Raw genomic sequence first — 19,318 nt, forward strand, 5'->3', positions numbered from 1 at the left:
ATTCACATGTTTGGAATGAGATGTTTTGCGTGTGTCATGTGTTTTTTTATTTGTACATTATTTGTATAATATGAATTCTATACTATTTCTTAGGTTTTTATATTATTAGGAATATAGTGCTGCCTACATATATATTTATGATCTTCATGGTGTCTATTATACCTGGACATTAGGACAGCTACTGATTCCTTCTTAATTCTTATGCAGCTTACACACGACCATTATTGTTACACCGGCCTTGCCTACACACGATCGTGAAAAAAAAAATGCTCTAGCAAAGTGCGGTGACGTACAACACGTACGACGGCACAATAAAGGGGAAGTTCTGTTTGGATGGCACCACCCTTGGGGCTGCTTTTGCTGATTTTGTGTTAATAAAAGTCTGGTGAGAGACGATTCATGCTTTTCAGTCTTCGTGCTTTTCAGTCTGTTACAGCGCGACGAATGTGCTATCTCCATTACGAACGCTAGTTTTACCAGAACGAGCTCTCCCATCTCATAACTTGCTTCTGAGCATGCGCATTTTTTTTCACGTCGTTAAAGCCCACATACGGCCATATTTTACGACGTTAAAAACGACGTGAAAATTTAGAGCATGTTCTAAATTTTTAATGCCCATTTTTTACGTCATGAAAAATGCTCTGGAGCCCACACACGATAGTTTTTAATGACATTAAATAAAAACGTAATTTTTTACATCCCGAAAAACGGTCGTGTGCATGCGGCATTCGTTTATAGAAAAATTTGGTGGTGAGCGTGGTTTTGTTTCTTTTTTTCAGCAATAGCCATAGTAACATTTAAGCATATCTTTTAAAATGACAAAGATGCTGGACCATTCAGGCTCTCAATTATCTTCCATAATCCTCTGCTATTGTGTACATGTGATCGGCATTGAAGAATCATATAGAATAGACACTCTCTTCTAGGAGAAAAAAGTCGCTAGCCTAGATAACATCCACTAGCTGTCATAGACAAAGAGCTGTATGTGAAAATCCTTTTAAACCCACTTTAAGCATATGAATGACAGCCTAAAAGCCTAAACAGTAACCATGTAGAGAGAAAAGCAAAATTTCAACAGTCTTTAATACATAAAGAGGAACCCGAATGATTTATGTGTTTCACTTCGTTCCAAAACGGTTGCATTAAAATGATGATGTCCATTTATCTTGTTTAAAGAAAGCTTGATATCCGTGTAGCACAGCTGCTCTCCAATGTACGCCTCTTAATGTGTGTTGCGGTACAGGACTAATGATTGAGCTTAGAGAAATGACTTTGTCATGTTCTATTTCTTTTAGGAGTCCTAGGATTTCCATGTAAGTGCTCCTATCGATAATCAAGCGTTTGTGTGGATGAACAGATTAAACAGTTCATTAGGCACTACTGTTTTAAAATTCAAAAGATGGAAAGGAAGGATTTTGTTGAAACTAATTGAGAAAGTTTGAATTCTCTAAATGTTGGTTCAAGACAGCTAAGATGTCATTGAGCTGTTACAAATATGGATAGTGTAGCAATCTATGCATCAATCTTGGATAACTGGCCTGATATCACAGCATACTGTAAGCTACAAAGAGGACTGCCATGTCCAATGATTTTCTTGTCGAAATCAGAGGAAAAATTGTTAGACTTGTTGCTAAACCTAGAAGATGACTTTTACTGTCTGTTTCTTGCATATAGTAATATATAAATATCTTAAAGGAGTCGTAAAGTCTCATGGTTTTTCACCTTAATGCATTCTATGCATTAAGGTGAAAAACCTTCTGTGCTGCAGCCCCTCAGAGACCCCCTGTTTCTTACCTGAACCCATACGTTCCAGTGTCAAGGAAAAGCCCAACAGCTCTAGCTGCTGTCTCGGGTTCTAATTGGATAGATTGATAGCAGCGGGAGTCAAAGTCAATCAAATCCAGTGACACGGGAGCTTGGGGGCAGGGCAGAGTCCTGCTGTCTGTGTCAATGGATGCAGCAGCAGGACTCGGAAGCGCACCCGCATAAGTGTCCCCATGGAATTCGGCTCTCCTTGGGGGCACTCGATGAAGTGGAGGAGCCAGGAGCACCACCGGGGTAAAAGGAGGATTCGGGGCCACTCTGCGAAAAACCCTTGCACAGAGCAGGTAAGTATATTATGTTTGTTACTTAAAAATAAAAAATAAACAAACCTTTACAATCACTTTAATGTTAATTCTATCATAGGGAAGAAGCTATTCAGTTTTAGGTCGCCTAACAGGACATGTGGCCAATAAAGGAGGAGGAGTAGCGTTAAGGGGGGGTGCAGCATGGTGAAGAAGCATGTTCCAACCAAACCAACAGCGTCTGTTTAGAGGGGACAGAATGCAGCCTGGCCATCTTGTGCCCAATTAGGAAGATATTCAGAGATGTGACCCGAAGCTTTCCCGCCTCAGGAAACTTTTCCCTATTGCTAGTACTGTCCCTAAACAGACGGGGTACCTTGCCCTACACTGCCCACTTGCATGAAACTGCACCAACTATGTAAATATATATAGAGATATATAGAGATATATATCTATAGATATATATCTCTATATACAGTATATTTATATAATAACTTTTTTTATTGAGGTTATATCAAATATACAAACAAGAGAATAAAATATCAAACAAAAGGAACATTGTGTCATAAGCTTTCCACTAATAAAAGATCATTAACCCCCCTGGCGGTATTCCCGAGTCTGACTCGGGGTGAGATTTTTGGGCTACGATCGGTAACCCCGAGTCAAACTCGGGCTCGCCTCGCTGAATCCACACGCTTGGTTTACTTACCTTGTCCCTGGATCCAGCAATGCCACCGCGCTGTGTGAGCGAGCGGGACCTCTGAGTGCCTCTATGTGCCGCCGATCTCCGTTCCCTGTGACGTTACGACGCATGGGAGCGGAGAACGGCGCCAAATTCAAAAAGGTAAATAAACACAATACATACAGTATACTGTAATCTTATAGATTACAGTACTGTATGTAAAAAATACACACCCCCTTGTCCCTAGTGGTCTTTCCAGTGCCCTACATGTTCTTTTATATAATAAAAACTGTTCTTTCTGCCTGCAAACTGTAGATTGTCCATAGCAACCAAAAGTGTCCCTTTATGTCAAAAATGGTTTTAGAGCAGCTAGAAAACAGCGATAATAAATTATAATCACTTGCAGAATTGTGCGATAGCGATTTGTGGGGAAATTCGTCATAAAAAAATAAAAGTAATGACAGCAACAATTCTGCAACTGACCAAATTTCAGTGATTTTGAGTTGATTGAATTTTTATTATAATGATATTATTATTTGTTATAATTATTTATAATTATTTATTATATTATAATTTATAATTTTGTTTAAAAAAAAAAAATCATACCCGGGATGCCTACTAGACTCTTGTTTGGTCAGATTTAAGTGAGTTATTCCTAAGAATTACAGGCCTACAGTATAAAACGCCAAATTTCCTTGCAAATAATGGTACCGCTTTCAGCACCTTTTTTCTGAAATAATCATACCGCCAGGGAGGTTAAGACATCATCCTATCTTGTCCCGACCGATTCCTCCGTGGTAGGGCAAGGTGGGGAGCGATTCTAGCATTAGAATGTGAAACAAACACGGAAAACACGGACAGTACCTGCCCTTGAGGTCTGCACCACACGACCAGGACAGGTTTGAGCATATGTTGCTACCTTTTGGTTTACGGTAGTTCTGATGGAAACAAAAGTCAGTTCACCCTGGCCCTGACAAAACTTGCTGAACTCCCTGGTAAATTTAGGTGTTATTTGTGATGTGATCAAAGTTTCGACTCATGGATGTGACTGATAACTCATTAGCAAATGGTCTAAAACTTTGACTGCTGTTATCTTAATACATATGTACATTTTTTCAATAGACCTTTGGATTAGACTAGCAGAAAACAGAAGTGAACTCGTTTTTCTATAAACATTCATTTATGACTCTGAGCATGTCTTTTTATGGTAGTGAATGGGTGAATAACATTGTGAATATTTATGCATATTACACATCAGAGTAGAGAAACAGAATAAAAACAACTACGAAGTCACAAGTTCTGTTTTATGTTTTTCTTCTATAGGAACACAACATCCCCCCCTGCTGATTCTCATCCCACTCGGTTCTTTTCATGGAACATATGAAAGCTTTAAAACAAAATAATTAAAATGAAATTGGATCTCAAAATACTTTTTTTGTTGTACAGCCCAGGAGTAACAGGCATGAATAAGTCTACCTTGTAAAGGAGGAAAGCAACTCTTATTGTTTTTCTATGGTTGTTAGAGTTTAGTGTGTTTTGGATATTTGGTGTTAGCCATCAATATTTGTAGGCCCAATTACCTTTACTTTAACAAAAAAAGTTACCATTATTTTTAAAAATTTTAAAGAATACAAAAAAATAAGGCACAAGAATCATATCTTCAAACACTGCATTAATAATAATACGAGGAGCATAGAAATCCAGCCATGTTGTGCATTGTTTTTTTTTTTTTTTTTTTACCATACATTGTTTTTTGTTTTTTTTAAAGATACAAAGAAATAAGGCACATGAATCATATCTTCAAAGATTGCATCAGTAGCAATAAGCACAGAAATGATAAATTAATGCTATGAGGTTTGGTTGTGACAGATAGTTCTGGGTAACAGTAAGGAAGAGATTAAAAAATTCCCATTAAAAGTTTCCTCTCTTTTATGTAGGATTGCCATCAGAAATCACAGGATAGCTCACTACATGGCGTCTCAGGCCCCTCACACACGGCTACCCATTGCTGTACTATGGTAAATACCATTATATGGCTTTTTAGTATCTAGAGCAGGGGTCTCCAAAATATGTCCCTCCAGTTCAGAAACTTCAATCCCATCATGTCTATGAATGTCAGAGTTTTACAATGCCTTATGGGACGTGTAGTTCCACAACAGCTGGAGGGCTTTAGTTTGGAGATCCCGGATCTAGAGCAACAGCCCCCAAACTGTAGTCCGGGGGCCAGATGTGGCCCTTTACTTGCATTTATCTGGCATCCTATTCTGCCAACGTACATAAAAAATGGGGCACCGTTTCTCCCATTGACATGAACAATGCAGCACTATTCCTTACAATAATACCAACGATGGGGCTCTATTCCTCTCCCTAATACCAAATGTGGTGGTGATTACTCCCACTGATGCCACGAAAATGTCCTTTCCCGCTGGCCACAATCGGGGCCCCCCTAAAGTCTGAAGGAAAATAAACTGGCTCTTTGTTTAGGAAGTTTGAAGACCCCTGATCTAGAAGCTGAACAATTACAAGCTCTGGGACCTCATCAATATAGTCAGTTTGAAGAAAAAAGGAAGATCGGGAAACTTCTTTTATTCCAAATCATCATAGGCTACAAGATAAACCCAACCCAACACGTTACCAGCTGTACTCTTGTCAAGGATTACTTACATGCATGTTAAGCGCTACTGTATATAAATTCCTGTTTTTCCAAATACAATTTTTTTTTTACAGCAAAAAGTTAAACTTAGTGATACTAAAGGCTGTTTTTTTGTTGTTGTTAAAAATACCAAACATGTGATACTTACCTGCCCTGTGCTGATGATTTTCACAGAGCAGCCCTGATCCTCCTCTTCTCGGGTCTCTCTTTGGAGCTATTGGCCCCTCGCTCCTGATAAGTGCCCCCACAGCAAGCATCTTTCTATGGGGTCACCCGAGCCACACCTCCCTGTGTTCGTTTAGACAAAGAGCTGTGGCCTGGCCCTGCCCCCTTTCTCTCCTCAATGGCCGACTGACTTTGATTGACAGCAGCGGGAGCCACGCTACTGTCTCAACTAATGAGGAGTGGAGCTGAGACACTACTGCAACATCGCTGGATCTAGATGGGGGTAAGGTAAGTGTTAGAGGGACTGAGGGGTGCTGCTGTACACAGAAGATTTTTGATTTTAATGAATATAATGTAATCCTTCTGCCTTTACAATCACTTTAGATTAAAAAGTTGCTAGAATATCTTTTTTTAACATTACCTACTAAAATTGTCAGTCTGCTATCTGATGCCTGAAATCAGCAGCTCTGTCCTACTCATCTTTTCTGATGCTTACAGCGTCCTTTTTTCCAGTATGACAAGTGATGTAAATTCTAGATGGCTGGGCCTAATACCGACAGTCGAATACACAGAACTAATGGTTTTAATTCTCTGATAGTGGTCTTACCCTTAATCCTCCTGGGTATTACATTTGTGCTAATTACATCTAAAAACTAATATCTTGATGAAGCTACAGTAACATTTAAAATTAGTTGGTAGGTAATACCAAGCAGACTTTAATCATCATGGGCCAAATCCTCAAAAGAGATACGACGGAGTAACTGCTGTTACTCCGTCGTATCCCTGGTCCTAACTATGGAACTGATCCACAGAATCAGTTTCCCATAGTTAGGACGAAGATCCGACATGTGTAATTGAATTACACTGTCGGATCTTAGGATGCAGTACCGCATCCGCCGCTGGGGGCATTTCGCGTCGAAATGCCGCCTTGGGTATGCAAATTAGGACTTACGGAGATCCACGAAGCTTTTCAGCTTCGTTTTTTCTCCGTAAGTTTTATTTTGCAAACGCAAAATTAGGGCTGCTTTTACAAGGTGTAAACTGTTTACACCTTGTAAAAACAGACCTTTCTTGCTAGCAACGCAATTTTTTTAAATTTAAATTTTTTTTTTTGGCGCCGTATCTTTTTTTTTAGCCGACTCAACTTTATTGTCCCGTCGCGATCCACAAAGCCCGGCGTAACATAATTTTGCGCTATGCACGTCGGGAAAATGATGTCACGAGCATGCGCAGTACGGCCGGCACGGGAGCGCGCCTTATTTAAATGGGAATCGCCCCCTGGAGAAGAGGAACGCCTTGCGCCGGCCGGATTTAAGTTACACCGCTCAAAATTTCTAGGTAAGTGCTTTGTGGATCGGGCACTTAGGTAGAAATTTTGCGGCGGTGTAACTTAAATAGGAAAAATTACGTTGCGCCGCTTCTTTGTGGATTACCCCCCTTATGCCTAAAATAACACCTTCCGTACTGGGAGAGCCAAACACAGAACTGTTTTTATTGGAAGGACCAAAGAATGTCTTTCTGCTTTCTTCCATCATAGCATTACGCCTACTACCAAAAAACAGGTCCACAACAGGAAGCCACCACTTTATCAAGCCAATGCAAACGTAGCACAATTAAAGCGAGGTCTAACCTGCAATGTTGGCTCTGGCGATACTCAGCGTCTGCTCTCTGTTCTCGCAGGAAGGCATATGGATCTTAACAGAGAGCTTATCTTCATTTCCGCTGTGTCCCATAGAAGAGCTGTCTGAGAGAGAATATATCATATAAAATACATTTCTTCTTATCTGCATGTTTTAAATTGCAAGTGGATTTTTATTAGTTCTGAGATCTTTCCCTGCTGTTCCTCTGATAAGCCATAACTTAGAGGAGATATTTCCATTTTATTCACTTGCAATGCCTGCACTGTGTTTCATAACTAAGGTGACCAATTTAGTCTCCAAGCTGAGCTTCCATTTCTCAAAGAAGTGCTTTGTTATTTTGTTTATGGCTTCTTTCTGTTTGATTTTGATTTTTCTGCAATTTCCAGGTCTTTATCTATACTCTGAGTAATTCAGCAGCTAGAGTGACACATTCAAGTGATATACAGTCCCAGGAACTATGACATGTGAATGCCAATGTCCTTGCTAATATTGGAACTCTCACTTTTCACATGACGCTTGCAGTTTAATAGTCAATCTATGCCACAGTTTCTAGGATTCGCGGTTAATCTAGGCCACGGTATGAACAACAGTGCCACAGAGGAAGCATCATTAACATCTCATTCACATGGCCATAAAAAACCCAGTTGTAACCATTTTTTATTTATGGATCTGAATGCAGCAGCATTGTTTTCAATTGAGACATTCACAAAGGTGTGTAAACATGCCCTGCGTTCACATCTGTAACCATAAATTTGTATCTGAGGACATGCGTATATACATATTCCACTGATAAATTGAACATGACAATTTTTACACATTAAAAAAACAGATCAATTTACTGTTCATGTATGCAGGAACTTTTGTTCCTTGACTAATAATCAGTAACATTTGTGAATGTAGTCTAAATGTTTAGTTATGAAATCTTTCTCAATACCTCATCACCTTTATATGTTGATAATGAATTGCTATTGATTGCAAGATTGTTAGATTCAAGGAATTAGAAAGTTAAAATAAATAACCCAACAAATGGGCATATAAAAAAAGGAAAATCACTGTCACTGTCCTGCTTACTAGTCGTTGTTTTAATCCAGCCATCCTTAATCTTTGTTCTGCGTAACCCTAGAGTTCATAAAGAAGTAGCTGGGGGTTCTGTGCATTATGAGCAATTTCTGCCTAAGATAGATATCTGTAAGGGGGGCATTCTTCCCACTGACCCCCTATGTAGGTAGAACTCTTCCCACTGACTGCCATGCTAATGTACTGTGAATTGAGGATATTGTAATTATTGACAGGTTTTCCCTGAAATCTGAAAGTTATTTTAACGGTTCCTCCTTGTTAAGAAGGTTGAGAAAGGCAGGTTTAATCCACCATTTTCTGCATATTACTTCTTCAATATCTGTATAACTGGAAGCAGGACATGGGTGTTTACCTTTCCTACTTAGTGTTTAATAAGATATCCTTCTTTCTCATGTCAAAAAGTTGTATGGTATGGTAATGCAAGCTTGCAGAGGAGTCTGTTGTGGAAATTTTATTAAGATGTATTTAAAATGTCCACCGACGAAGGGCCTCTGTGCAATGCACATGGTCTGGGGGGGATGTGTTCGCTCTGCAAAGACATTATCGGTTAGGGGGTGTACGCTTGGGTATCTCTGTGTGATCAGCAGATGGCGTGACCGTAGCGTACACCTGCAGATAATCTCCAATCCACAGGAATGGTAGTATAATCTGGGTATGCGTTGTTCTCTGAACAACGCAGAATAAGGATTCACGCCAACGGTAAAAACATGAGTCTTTGAATTGTTATGGTCAGGGGCAGTGTTCATGATTGTGCAGTATACCAAAAGGCTGAGTGTTGATGTACATTGTATGCATTTTTTCGAGAGGGAATTTTCACTACCATAGACATGAACCAGGTAATACTTGGGTACATAGGGCCAGATTCACGTAGAACTGCGGCGGCGTAATGTATCGTAGATACGTTACACCGCCGCAAGTTTTCATCACAAGTGCCTGATTCACAAAGCACTTGCAATGAAAACCTATGCTGGCGGCCTCCGGCGTAAGCCCGCGTAATTTAAAGGGGCGTGTGCCATTTAAATTAGGCGCGCTCCCACGCCGGACCTACTGCGCATGCTCCGTTTCGAAATTCCCGCCATGCTTTGCGCGAACTGACGTAATTTTTTCGAACGGCGACGCGCGTAGCGCAATTCCGTATTCCCGGACGTCTTACGCAAACGACGTGAATTTTTAAATTTCGACGCGGGAACAGCGGCCATACTTTATACAGCACATACGTGTGCTGTGTAAAGTTAAGGCACCCAAAACGACGACTAACTTTGCGACGGGAAACTAGACTAGCAGCGACGTAGCGAACGCGAAAAACCGTCGTGGATCGCCGTAACTCCTAATTTGCACATCCGACGCTGGTTTACGACGCAAACTCCCCCCAGCGGCGGCCGCGGTATTGCATCTTAAGATCCGACAGTGTAAAACAATTACACCTGTCGGATCTTAGGGATATCTATGCGTAACTGATTCTATGAATCAGTCGCATAGATACTCCGAGAGATACGACGGAGTATCTGAGATACTCCATCGTATCTCGGCTGTGAATCTGCCCCATAGACACTGGCTCATGTCCTTAAGCTAGTCTATACTGATGGCTATAGATATCAGCCAAAGGGACAAAGTAGTAACTATAGAAGCTATAACCCATATCAAACAAATATAATTTTTACTCCAAATGTGAGCAGTTATAAGGGGTAACTGTGCTTTGAATTTCACAATTTTATAGTCCAGTGATTATAAAGATTTGTTTTTTATTTTATTAAAATAGGAAGCATCTTATGCCTACCTGCTTTGTGCAAGCCGCTTGCTATGGGGGGCACTGGTGCATGCTCACTTCCAAGCCCTGCTCTATGTGTCCTTCGCCACTGACTCCTACTGCTGTATTTGAGCCAATGAGGAGCAAGAAATCCAAAAGAGCCTTGGCTCTCGTATTTATCGCTGGATTGAGATCAGACTCCGTTATATATTTAGGAGGGCTGCGGGGGGGGGGGGGGGGCTGCACACTAAAGGTTTTTGTACCTTACTGCATAGAATTCAGTAAGGTAAAACACCTTCTGTGTTAACAACCACTTTAAAGTAATTTTGGTTTAGTTCTCTGTTTAGGGCTGCTAAGATATACAGGTACTGCAACAAAAAAAATCTAATATAAAATACAAATGTCCATTGGTGACTAGATTCTGCAGAAAAGTCTTCTTTCACCCTTGACATACATTATATTGCTCAACTTTGCTTTTCACCTGATCTACTGCTTTTACTACATAAAATCTTCTAGAGCAGTGTACAATACTGTATTTTGAGCTCTCTGATGGACTCTACATAGTAATTTCAGGAGAACTCTCAGGCTTGTGACCTAACCAGATTTGGTAAAAAGGCAAACTAGAACTGTCATGGCTTTTCAGATGAAAGGACTTCAGTTAAGGGTTAAGGATTTCCATGCCCCATTCTACCCATAACAATATAGTTAGTTTTTCTTTACACCAAATCACCAGAAAAACCCATTTTGTAATATTTTTCAATATGTTTCCCCTTGAGCACAGCATTAATTTCTCCTGCTGTAATACAACATAAATTCGGTTTGTTTGTCTTCTTGATGAATGAAATTCTTGAAGTTAATCCTTACTACAAGACATGTTACCAACGCTTGCACCTCGTTCCAGGAAAATGAAATATTTGCGGTGATGTATTTGTTGTTGAGATTTCTTTTAGCGATGTTGTGGAATTATCTTTACACACAATGCTCATTTTTTCTTCGCTTCCTCCATATATCATGCAGTATCATCAATAACAAAATATTCCATTGCCGACTGCTCATTCATCAGGATGCAGATAGCTGAGGCACTGTGCAGAGGAAAGATGCAATCCCCCAACTCTCATGTCTGCAGTCATGTTGCAAAGGCCTTCATACCGAAAACGAAAAATTATTTGAGCTAAAAAAAAGCTTTATATAAGATATTTGTCACAATTCTTGATATAGGTTCTTGACATTTATCTCCCTCTGAACAATTCATAGCAGCTCCATCTCCTGGAAAAAGCATTCAGCTCCTTCTCACTTATACATGCTACTTACAGCAAACTTGTAAGGCCATAGCTACATTTTTGCTTTTTCATTATGGCTAAAGAAAGGGAAGGTTATAATCACTGTCAGATTTTTTTTCGCCATTATTGTCCCATTGTGGACATTTCCCTTCACCTGTTCAATAGCCAAACAGGAAGTGAGAGGAAATTCCTGCAAATTAAGGGAGTACCTTGGGGACCCCCAGGTCACCACAAAGAATGTCCCCGTTGGAAGAATTCCCCTCTATTATTTTTCTAGGGACAAACCAAAACATGGGATTTTCTTTTAATTTCACTTTCAATGCTAATGGTAAACAGGACAATAGAGAGGGTGAATCTCCTCAGCAGGGGGCACAGACAGCAATAAAAACTAACAAAAATCTAATCCCTGTGCACTCTATCCAAAACAAATTATATTGCTGTAGGATGAACCATGAGTTGCGTGGTTGAGGGTGCAACTCACTCTGTGCAAGTTGTTGATTCTAGATCCACCAAAAGAGTCCCAGACCATCAGGCTTCCTCCTCCATGTTGGTGTTACACTCAGAGGACCCATTCTTTCACCTACTCGACAGCATACAAAAACCCTACATGATGAACTGAAAATCTCAAACTTTGATTTATCATTCCTTAACCTCCCTGGCGGTCTTCCCGTGTCTGACACGGGGTTAGATTTTCCTGCTACGATCGGTAACCCCGTGTCAGCCACGGGCTTGCCTCGCTAGATCCACAGGCACAAGTTACTTACCTTGTCCCTGGATCCAGCGATGCCACCGCGCTGTGTGAGCGAGCAGGACCTCGCTCGATTCACACAGTGCCTCCGTGTGACGCCGATCTCCGTTCCCTGCGACGTTACGACGCACGGGGACGGAGAACGGCGCCAAATTCAAAAAAGTAAACAAACACCTTACATACAGTATACTGTAATCTTATAGATTACAGTACTGTATGTAAAAAAAACACACCCCCCCTGTCCCTAGTGGTCTGTCCTGTGTCATGCATGTCATTTTATATAATAAAAACGTTTCTTTCTCCCTGCAAACTGTAGATTGTCCATAGCAACCAAAAGTGTCCCTTTATGTCAAAAATAGTTTTAGATCAGCTAAAAAACAGCGATAATAAATTATAATCACTTGCAGAATTGTGCGATAGCGATTTGTGGGGAAATTCGTCATAAAAAAAAAAAAAATAATGACAGCAACAATTCTGCAACTGAGCAAATTTCAGTGATTTTGATTTGATTACATTATTGAATAATTTTTATTATAATTATATTATTATTTGTTATAATTATTTATAATTATTTATTATATTATAATTTATAATTTTGTTTTTAAAAAAATGTCATACCCGGGATGCCTATTAGAAGCTTGTTTGGTCAGATTTAAGTGAGTTATTTCTAAAAATTACAGACCTACAATATAAAACGCCAAATTTCCTTGCAAATAATGGTACCGCTTTTAGCATGTTTTTTCTGACAGAATCATACCGCCAGGGAGGTTAAAGTAGAACTATAGGCAAAACTATTTTTTTCATTTTGGGCAGAGCAAGGGAAGGTTAAAGCCCCTGACATATTTTTTTTCACCATCTGTGTCTCATTGCAGAGATTTTCCTTCACTTCCTGTACCATAGCCAAAAAGAAAGTGAGTGGAAATCACTGCAAATGAAGGGAATTCTTTGAGTGACCCCTTGGTCACCAGAATTGGTGTCCCTATTGGACGATTTCCTCTCTATTACTTTTCTGGGGACAACCCAAATTTGGGGTTTTCTTTTACTTTAATTTAAAATGCCAATGGTAAACCGGACAGATAGAGAAAGTGAATCTCCTTAGCAGGGGCATAGACAGCAATAAAAACCGAGAAGTGTTCTATCCTAGAGGGTATTGCATGGTGTTGCAAAATGCTTTGGTTGTAGCTTTGGTTCAGGGTGCCACTCATTCTGTGAAAGTTTCTGATTCTGGATCCAGCAAAATAGTCCCAGACCATCACGCTTCCTTCTCCGTGTTGGTGTCACACACTGAGGAACCATCTTTACGTACTCAATGGCGTACAAAAACCCTGCATGATGAACTGAAGATCTCAAACTTTCATTCATTGGTACTTAAGACCTTCTTACAGTCTTCAGTAGTCCCCTGGCAGTGCTTCATGGCCCAGGCAAGCCTCTTTTTCTTATTTTGCTATCTTAGCAATGGCTTTCCCTCAACCTGTCAAACCTGCAGCTCGAAATGTTCTCTTCATACTAAGATTTGCTTACTTCAATCAGTGTTAAGCTGTGCTTGAAGTTGTTGCCTTGTGAGCCGCCTGTTATATAAGTTGTTGACTCTCAGAACTTAGTCTTCTGATATGGTATGGCTTTGGGTCTTGCAGATCTCCTTCTGTCTGAGTTTCCTCCAGTTTACTCATTTTTTCTTTACTCCCAAAACTCCATTTACCTCCAGAAGAGAGCAATACACACCCTGTGTAAACTGAATGTCAATACAGTAGTCCCATACTTATGAACGAGTTCCGTTCTAGGAGCTCGTTCCTAAGTCCAACTTGTTACTAAGTCCAGCAAAGATCGGTGCTTGCAGACAAAGTCTGTGAGTGCTGATCAGTGTGTTCTGGCAGGGGGAGCCCCTCCGTCAGAACACAATAGCACATCTAGGGAGATCGATGCGCCAACATTGCCTGTGTTGGTACGACGAACTGTCGTTTTTTTCCGTTCAGCTCGCTGGGTTGAATGAAAAAAAACTGTGCAAACACATGTTCACATCTTTGAAAGTTCGCAACTCGAAGATTTATATGTAGGGAGACTTACTGTACAAATGGCAGCATGCCACATGTAAAAGCACTTGTGTCTCAGTGGGCAACTGGCAAGCACCACACTGTGAAATGAGAAAAGCATAGGTTCTCTTTCAGTAAAAAGGAGACTCATGCAGAGAGATGCATAGCAGGTATATATAAACATAAATATACACCACGCCAAGATGTTGGTGAAAAGTCGAAGAGTAGGCTTGAATGCTACTGCAAGTGCTAAATATAAGACATTAAAGACAAAATGTAATACCCACCTAACTAAAAATAATTTAAAAATGTGTGTAGTATATTAATACATTAATAAAGAAAATGTACAAAAAAAATGAAATTCCCTTGAAGCTATCTGAATCATCTTCTTCAAAGCAGAAGCATATATCAAAGAAAAAATTATGGCTATAGATGTTCATGCTTTCAGCTGTCAATCTCCAGTAGGGATAAGCAGGGGTCAAGCAAAGCTACAGGGTCCCTGGGACGCCCTCATTCCCACAGAATCAGAAATACTTCTTATCTACTCCCACTTTCCCCCTTAGCAATTTAGAACTGGTAGCTATTGAGAATGATTCAAACAAGAAACATGAAGTTCTATTTGTATTTTTTGTCATGAAAATGCAATTGTTTTTACAGTGAATCTGTGGCCAAGCTATGCCCAACAAATATGGAAAAACATGTCAAACAAGCTGTACCTGACTCTAAACCATGCAGGACCTGAGCAGTACATGTTAGGGTCCTTTCACACGGGCTGTCTGATCAGGTCTGCCTGTCAGTTTTTCAGGCAGACCTGATTGGACCTTGCACTATCCCCTATGGAGCGGCAAATGTGTCAGCTGACACCCACCACTATCCAATCTGATCCTGACCACAAAATCCAAATGGATGGTGGTCCTATTTTCCATCCGTCTAGCGGATCGGATTGGATCGGAAGAAAACGGACAGGTGGTCTTTTTTCACCCAATTTCCCCATAGAGGAGAGCGGGACTGTGTTCGTCTCCGCTTTTACAGTGAGCGGAAATGGACCTGTCATCCGCCTGCTCAGCAGGGATTAGCGGAACAATCTCCCACTGAGCAAGCGGATTCTGCAACACGTAGGCGCCCATGTGAAAGGGGCCTTATCCAAGTTGGAGTTTCACAGTGAGAGGCTTGCGTTCAAGTAGCTCTGCTTACCTGACCTCTCTCCCTCCCTTCTGTGACACTGCATTTCCATCTGTTTATTTCCAGAGATCTCTCTGAAGGCTGTGGAATGTAAACCAAGTCACAGGAGGAGCCTATTTACTTTGCACAAAGTACCAAAAGTAAAATATTTGAAACAGCACTCTACTATCTTAAAGGTATCTATGTCCAACCATTACCACTGAGGCAATGATGGATATTTCTACGATTGTGGCTTACATGTGGAACAAAATCTGTGTAATTTTATCTCCTGCTATTTGGCCCTCATTTAGCTGAATGAGTCAGAGGAGAAATACCCCGTCTCTATCATAGTTCATATGGGCAGCTAGGAACTTTTATTTAAACAGGAACAATTAATAATGAGCAGTCAGTGCTGAGCTTTCTTATAAATATGTCCAGCATGGTTTGTAACCTAACTTTCATGAAAACTCTATGTTCTAAATGTTTATTTGTAAAGTAAACAAGTAAGAAAAACTCTATATACTGTACGAGATTGATCACCTAAAAAAGGTAAAATAATTCAAATATAATATAAAATAACATTGATTAAACCTTTAAAGTTCAACATACCTTTATTTACTGTTAAAGCGGAGTTCTGGCCACATAAGTTTTTTTTACAGGGATCCCCTCACACTGCAGTAATAACACACATCAAGTATATCTATATATGCTAGTGGATATGAATCCTATATTTTTTTTCTACTTACGATTTTGAAAATCGTCCTCTAGCTGTTGCCATGATGATCACAACCTCTTCCTGGATAAGCCATGCGTGATGATCCGGCAGCCATTGCACCGATTGTTTAGCAAGTTGCCATAACAACGGCGGGGATTAAGAAAGGTCCCGCCCCGTTGTTATAGCAACATAGATAAATCTGCCTTAAATCGTGTCATTTATGTTGGGAAATAACGTGATTTTTTGACACACTCCTGGCCACTGACTCCTGGGAAATGATGACTCACATTTCCCAGGAGCACAGACATGGAAGGAAGTGATGCGGAGTGCCGCAGAGTAGGAAGTGGCAGATTAGGGCACTTCTGGTAAGTATAAAAAAAATTCTATCCAAATGTTCTTTCTTATTAATAGAGGGCTCTGAAAATGTAAAAATATTTTTCAGGGTGGAACTCCGCTTTAATAATCTTTGTAGTTGGTATTTTTATTTATTTTCTTGTATCCCTTTATTTTATCAGTTTAGTTAATATACATGTAAAGTGTGGTTAAAATACAGTTCAAGTTACTTACTAAGAGCCGGTCTTGTTTGCTCCTTCCTTCCTGCACTCCTTAGTCTTCTGCTCCTCTCTGTTGGTGGTTCCTGGGGTGGGTGTGGCAGGTAATCTGTGTGCAGCACAAGATCACATTCATAGTTATAACTAAAGAAGTTACAGTTGCCAAGTCCATAAACAGATGACTGATCTTCTGGGCCCATTCACACACATGCATTTTTGCCTAATGCACTTTTTATTTAAATCAATGGAAATGCATCAAAACACACATCAACTAACTTTACATTGTGCTTTAGTGTGAATTATTTTGTGCATCATGACATGTAGATGCCATGCTTTTCCAACTTTAATAGAAAACACATTACCAAAAAATACATAGATGTGAATGGACCCAGAAGCCTATGAATGTTAGATGTGACATGCTCAGTAGTTATTCAGCATTGTGAAACGTAATTAATATTATTATGGATGATTATATATACACACACACACACCTTATACAGAGTAAATTGGGTAACTTTCCTCAAACTTGTATATATTAAGTAGAAGTCACATTGCTATAAAAGATGCTGAGCTTAAATAATGTTGCCCCAACATTTCTTATTCCTGATATGTGCCTGTTGTAACATGTACTTGTGTTAAAAATATCCTGTTCTCTTTATATTGCTTCCTTTGCTTGAAATACCTGATATTCCTACTGTCCCCTCTGCTTTCCTATTTTAATCTGACTAGTAGGCATAGAAGCACATCCATCCCAGTGTGATCAGTTTTCTGACTGTGCTGGGACAACAGCCTGCTTGTCCTCCAATAATCTGACTTGTGCTGACACACCTGTGCAGTGATTCACTGGAAAGATCAGTGTACTGTTGTTTCTCCACCCCAACCTCTTTAAGCCCCTTATGCAGCAGAGAACAAAAATATTTGATCACTTATAATAAAAGATAAAAACAAGTGTGTATACAGTATATACAGTGTTTTACTTTTAATTTCTATTTTTAAATTGAATGGATTGTTTAGGGTGTTGTAAGGGTTCACATATACTTTAAAGTCAAACTGTCGTTGACATGCTTTCTTACCTATGGTCTCTGATGCTAAGATAGGATACATTGCCCTATATGACCATGCACCCATGTTAATAGATCTCCAGCCAGCATGCCCCTTAAAGCCACGTTGTGGAGCCTAAATTAAACTTTACTTCCAGACCCAGCAGTTACCTTGACTTTACCAAGGAACTGAAAACTTTCTTTAACCTAAATAAGGACTTGGTCTCTAGTCCCCTTATGTTGTGGGCTTCTCAAAAGTGCTATATCTGGTGTATTCTAAGCAAACATGGTCATGTGATTAAATCAGATAGGACCCACGATACCGCTGATCTGATATTTAAACTTCAACGCCTAGAGCTACGTCACAGTGGAGTCAATTCCTATCTCCAACATGATGCTTAAATTGCAGAAACTAGGGAAACATTACATACTCTCTTTACATACTTTGAACACAGTGATAAATGTAGCTGAACTCTAGTCCAGGCCTTAAGATCCCGCAGAATCCAGACTTACATTTTAGTGATATCCTCCTCCTCAGGCGCCAAATGACATACAACAGCAGACATTGCGGCCACGTTTATATCCTACTATGCCAGTCTATACAATTTAAACTCATGTTTGGGGTTATAGAACTGGACCATAGATAGGCTACTATAAAAGCTTACCTATCATCTGTATCCATGCCTATCTTGAATACGGAGCAGAAAAAATCCTTTGGACAGCCAATTTCAGTTGAGGAACTCTTAAGCCCTGTACACACGGTCGGTTTGTCCGATGAAAACAGACAAATGGACTGTTTTCATCGGACAAACTGATCGTGTGTGCGCACCCATCGGTTTGTTTTCCATCGGTGAAAAAAATAGAACATGTTTTACATTTTTCCTATGGATAAAAAAACGATAGAAAAAAATGATCGTCTGTGTGGAAGTCCATCGGTCAAAAATCCACGCATGATGGATTTGATCAGAATCAAGTCGATGCATGCTCATTTTTCTCATCATGTCGTAGTGTTTTACGTCACCACGTTTTGGCACGGTCGGATTTTTGACTGATGGTGTGTAGGCAAGACTGATGAAAGTCAGCTTCATCGGATATCCAACGAAAAAATCCATCGGATTAGATTCCATCAGATATCTGATCGTGTGTATGAGGCTTTACAGGCAGTCTCTTCAACCTTGAATGGAAAGGCTCCTGTTTCTTATTACAAACCCTTTTTGCCTCAATTGTCCCCTTATTTCACCAAAGCATTTTATGTAATACTAATACATTCCTAAACCTGATAAGGGCCCCTTACTATGTACCATCTATCCGTCAATGCCTTAACTGAATTGTGACCTGAAACTTTTTTCAAAATGATAGCAAATAGATTTAGCTCAATCCTTCAACACATAGTCCCTCCGAGCCAGGTCCACAAGGGAAGCTTAGAATGACACTATTCAAAAAATTGATGTCATCTCCAAAGCTAGAAACGTATCCACCCTTATGCGTTTACTGAAGCAGAAAAAGATTTTAATAGGGTTGATTGGACTTTCATGTATTACATATTGGCGTAACAGAGTCCATGTTTACCTGTCTAAAAGCTTTAAATTCCACTACTTCAATGACTGTTTGGATTAATGGAAGTGAACCCCCATTTGACATCCATAACATAACTAAGCAAGGAAGCCGCCTCTCACCTCTAATCTTTGTGTTAACTGTTGAACCTTCATTGCACCATTTTAAGACTAATTCCTCGTCGAGTCCCTCGACAGTTTTCTCGATGA

The 19,318-nt window shown here is 40.0% G+C and overlaps 1 protein-coding gene across 1 annotated transcript in view; it reads right to left on the minus strand.

Annotated features, from left to right (window-relative positions):
• CFAP20DC (CFAP20 domain containing) overlaps positions 1-19,318 on the minus strand; it is a 306,201-nt gene that overhangs the window by 161,697 nt on the left and 125,186 nt on the right. Inside the window, exons 11-12 of the mRNA XM_040359112.1 lie at positions 16,532-16,624; positions 7,197-7,310 (exon numbers count right to left, since the gene is read on the minus strand). Of these exons, the coding sequence (XP_040215046.1) occupies positions 7,197-7,310; positions 16,532-16,624 (207 nt within the window). The remainder of the gene's footprint in view (positions 1-7,196; positions 7,311-16,531; positions 16,625-19,318) is intronic.

This window comes from Rana temporaria, chromosome 7 (assembly GCF_905171775.1).
Source record: "Rana temporaria chromosome 7, aRanTem1.1, whole genome shotgun sequence".
Taxonomy (NCBI): Eukaryota; Metazoa; Chordata; class Amphibia; order Anura; family Ranidae; genus Rana; species Rana temporaria.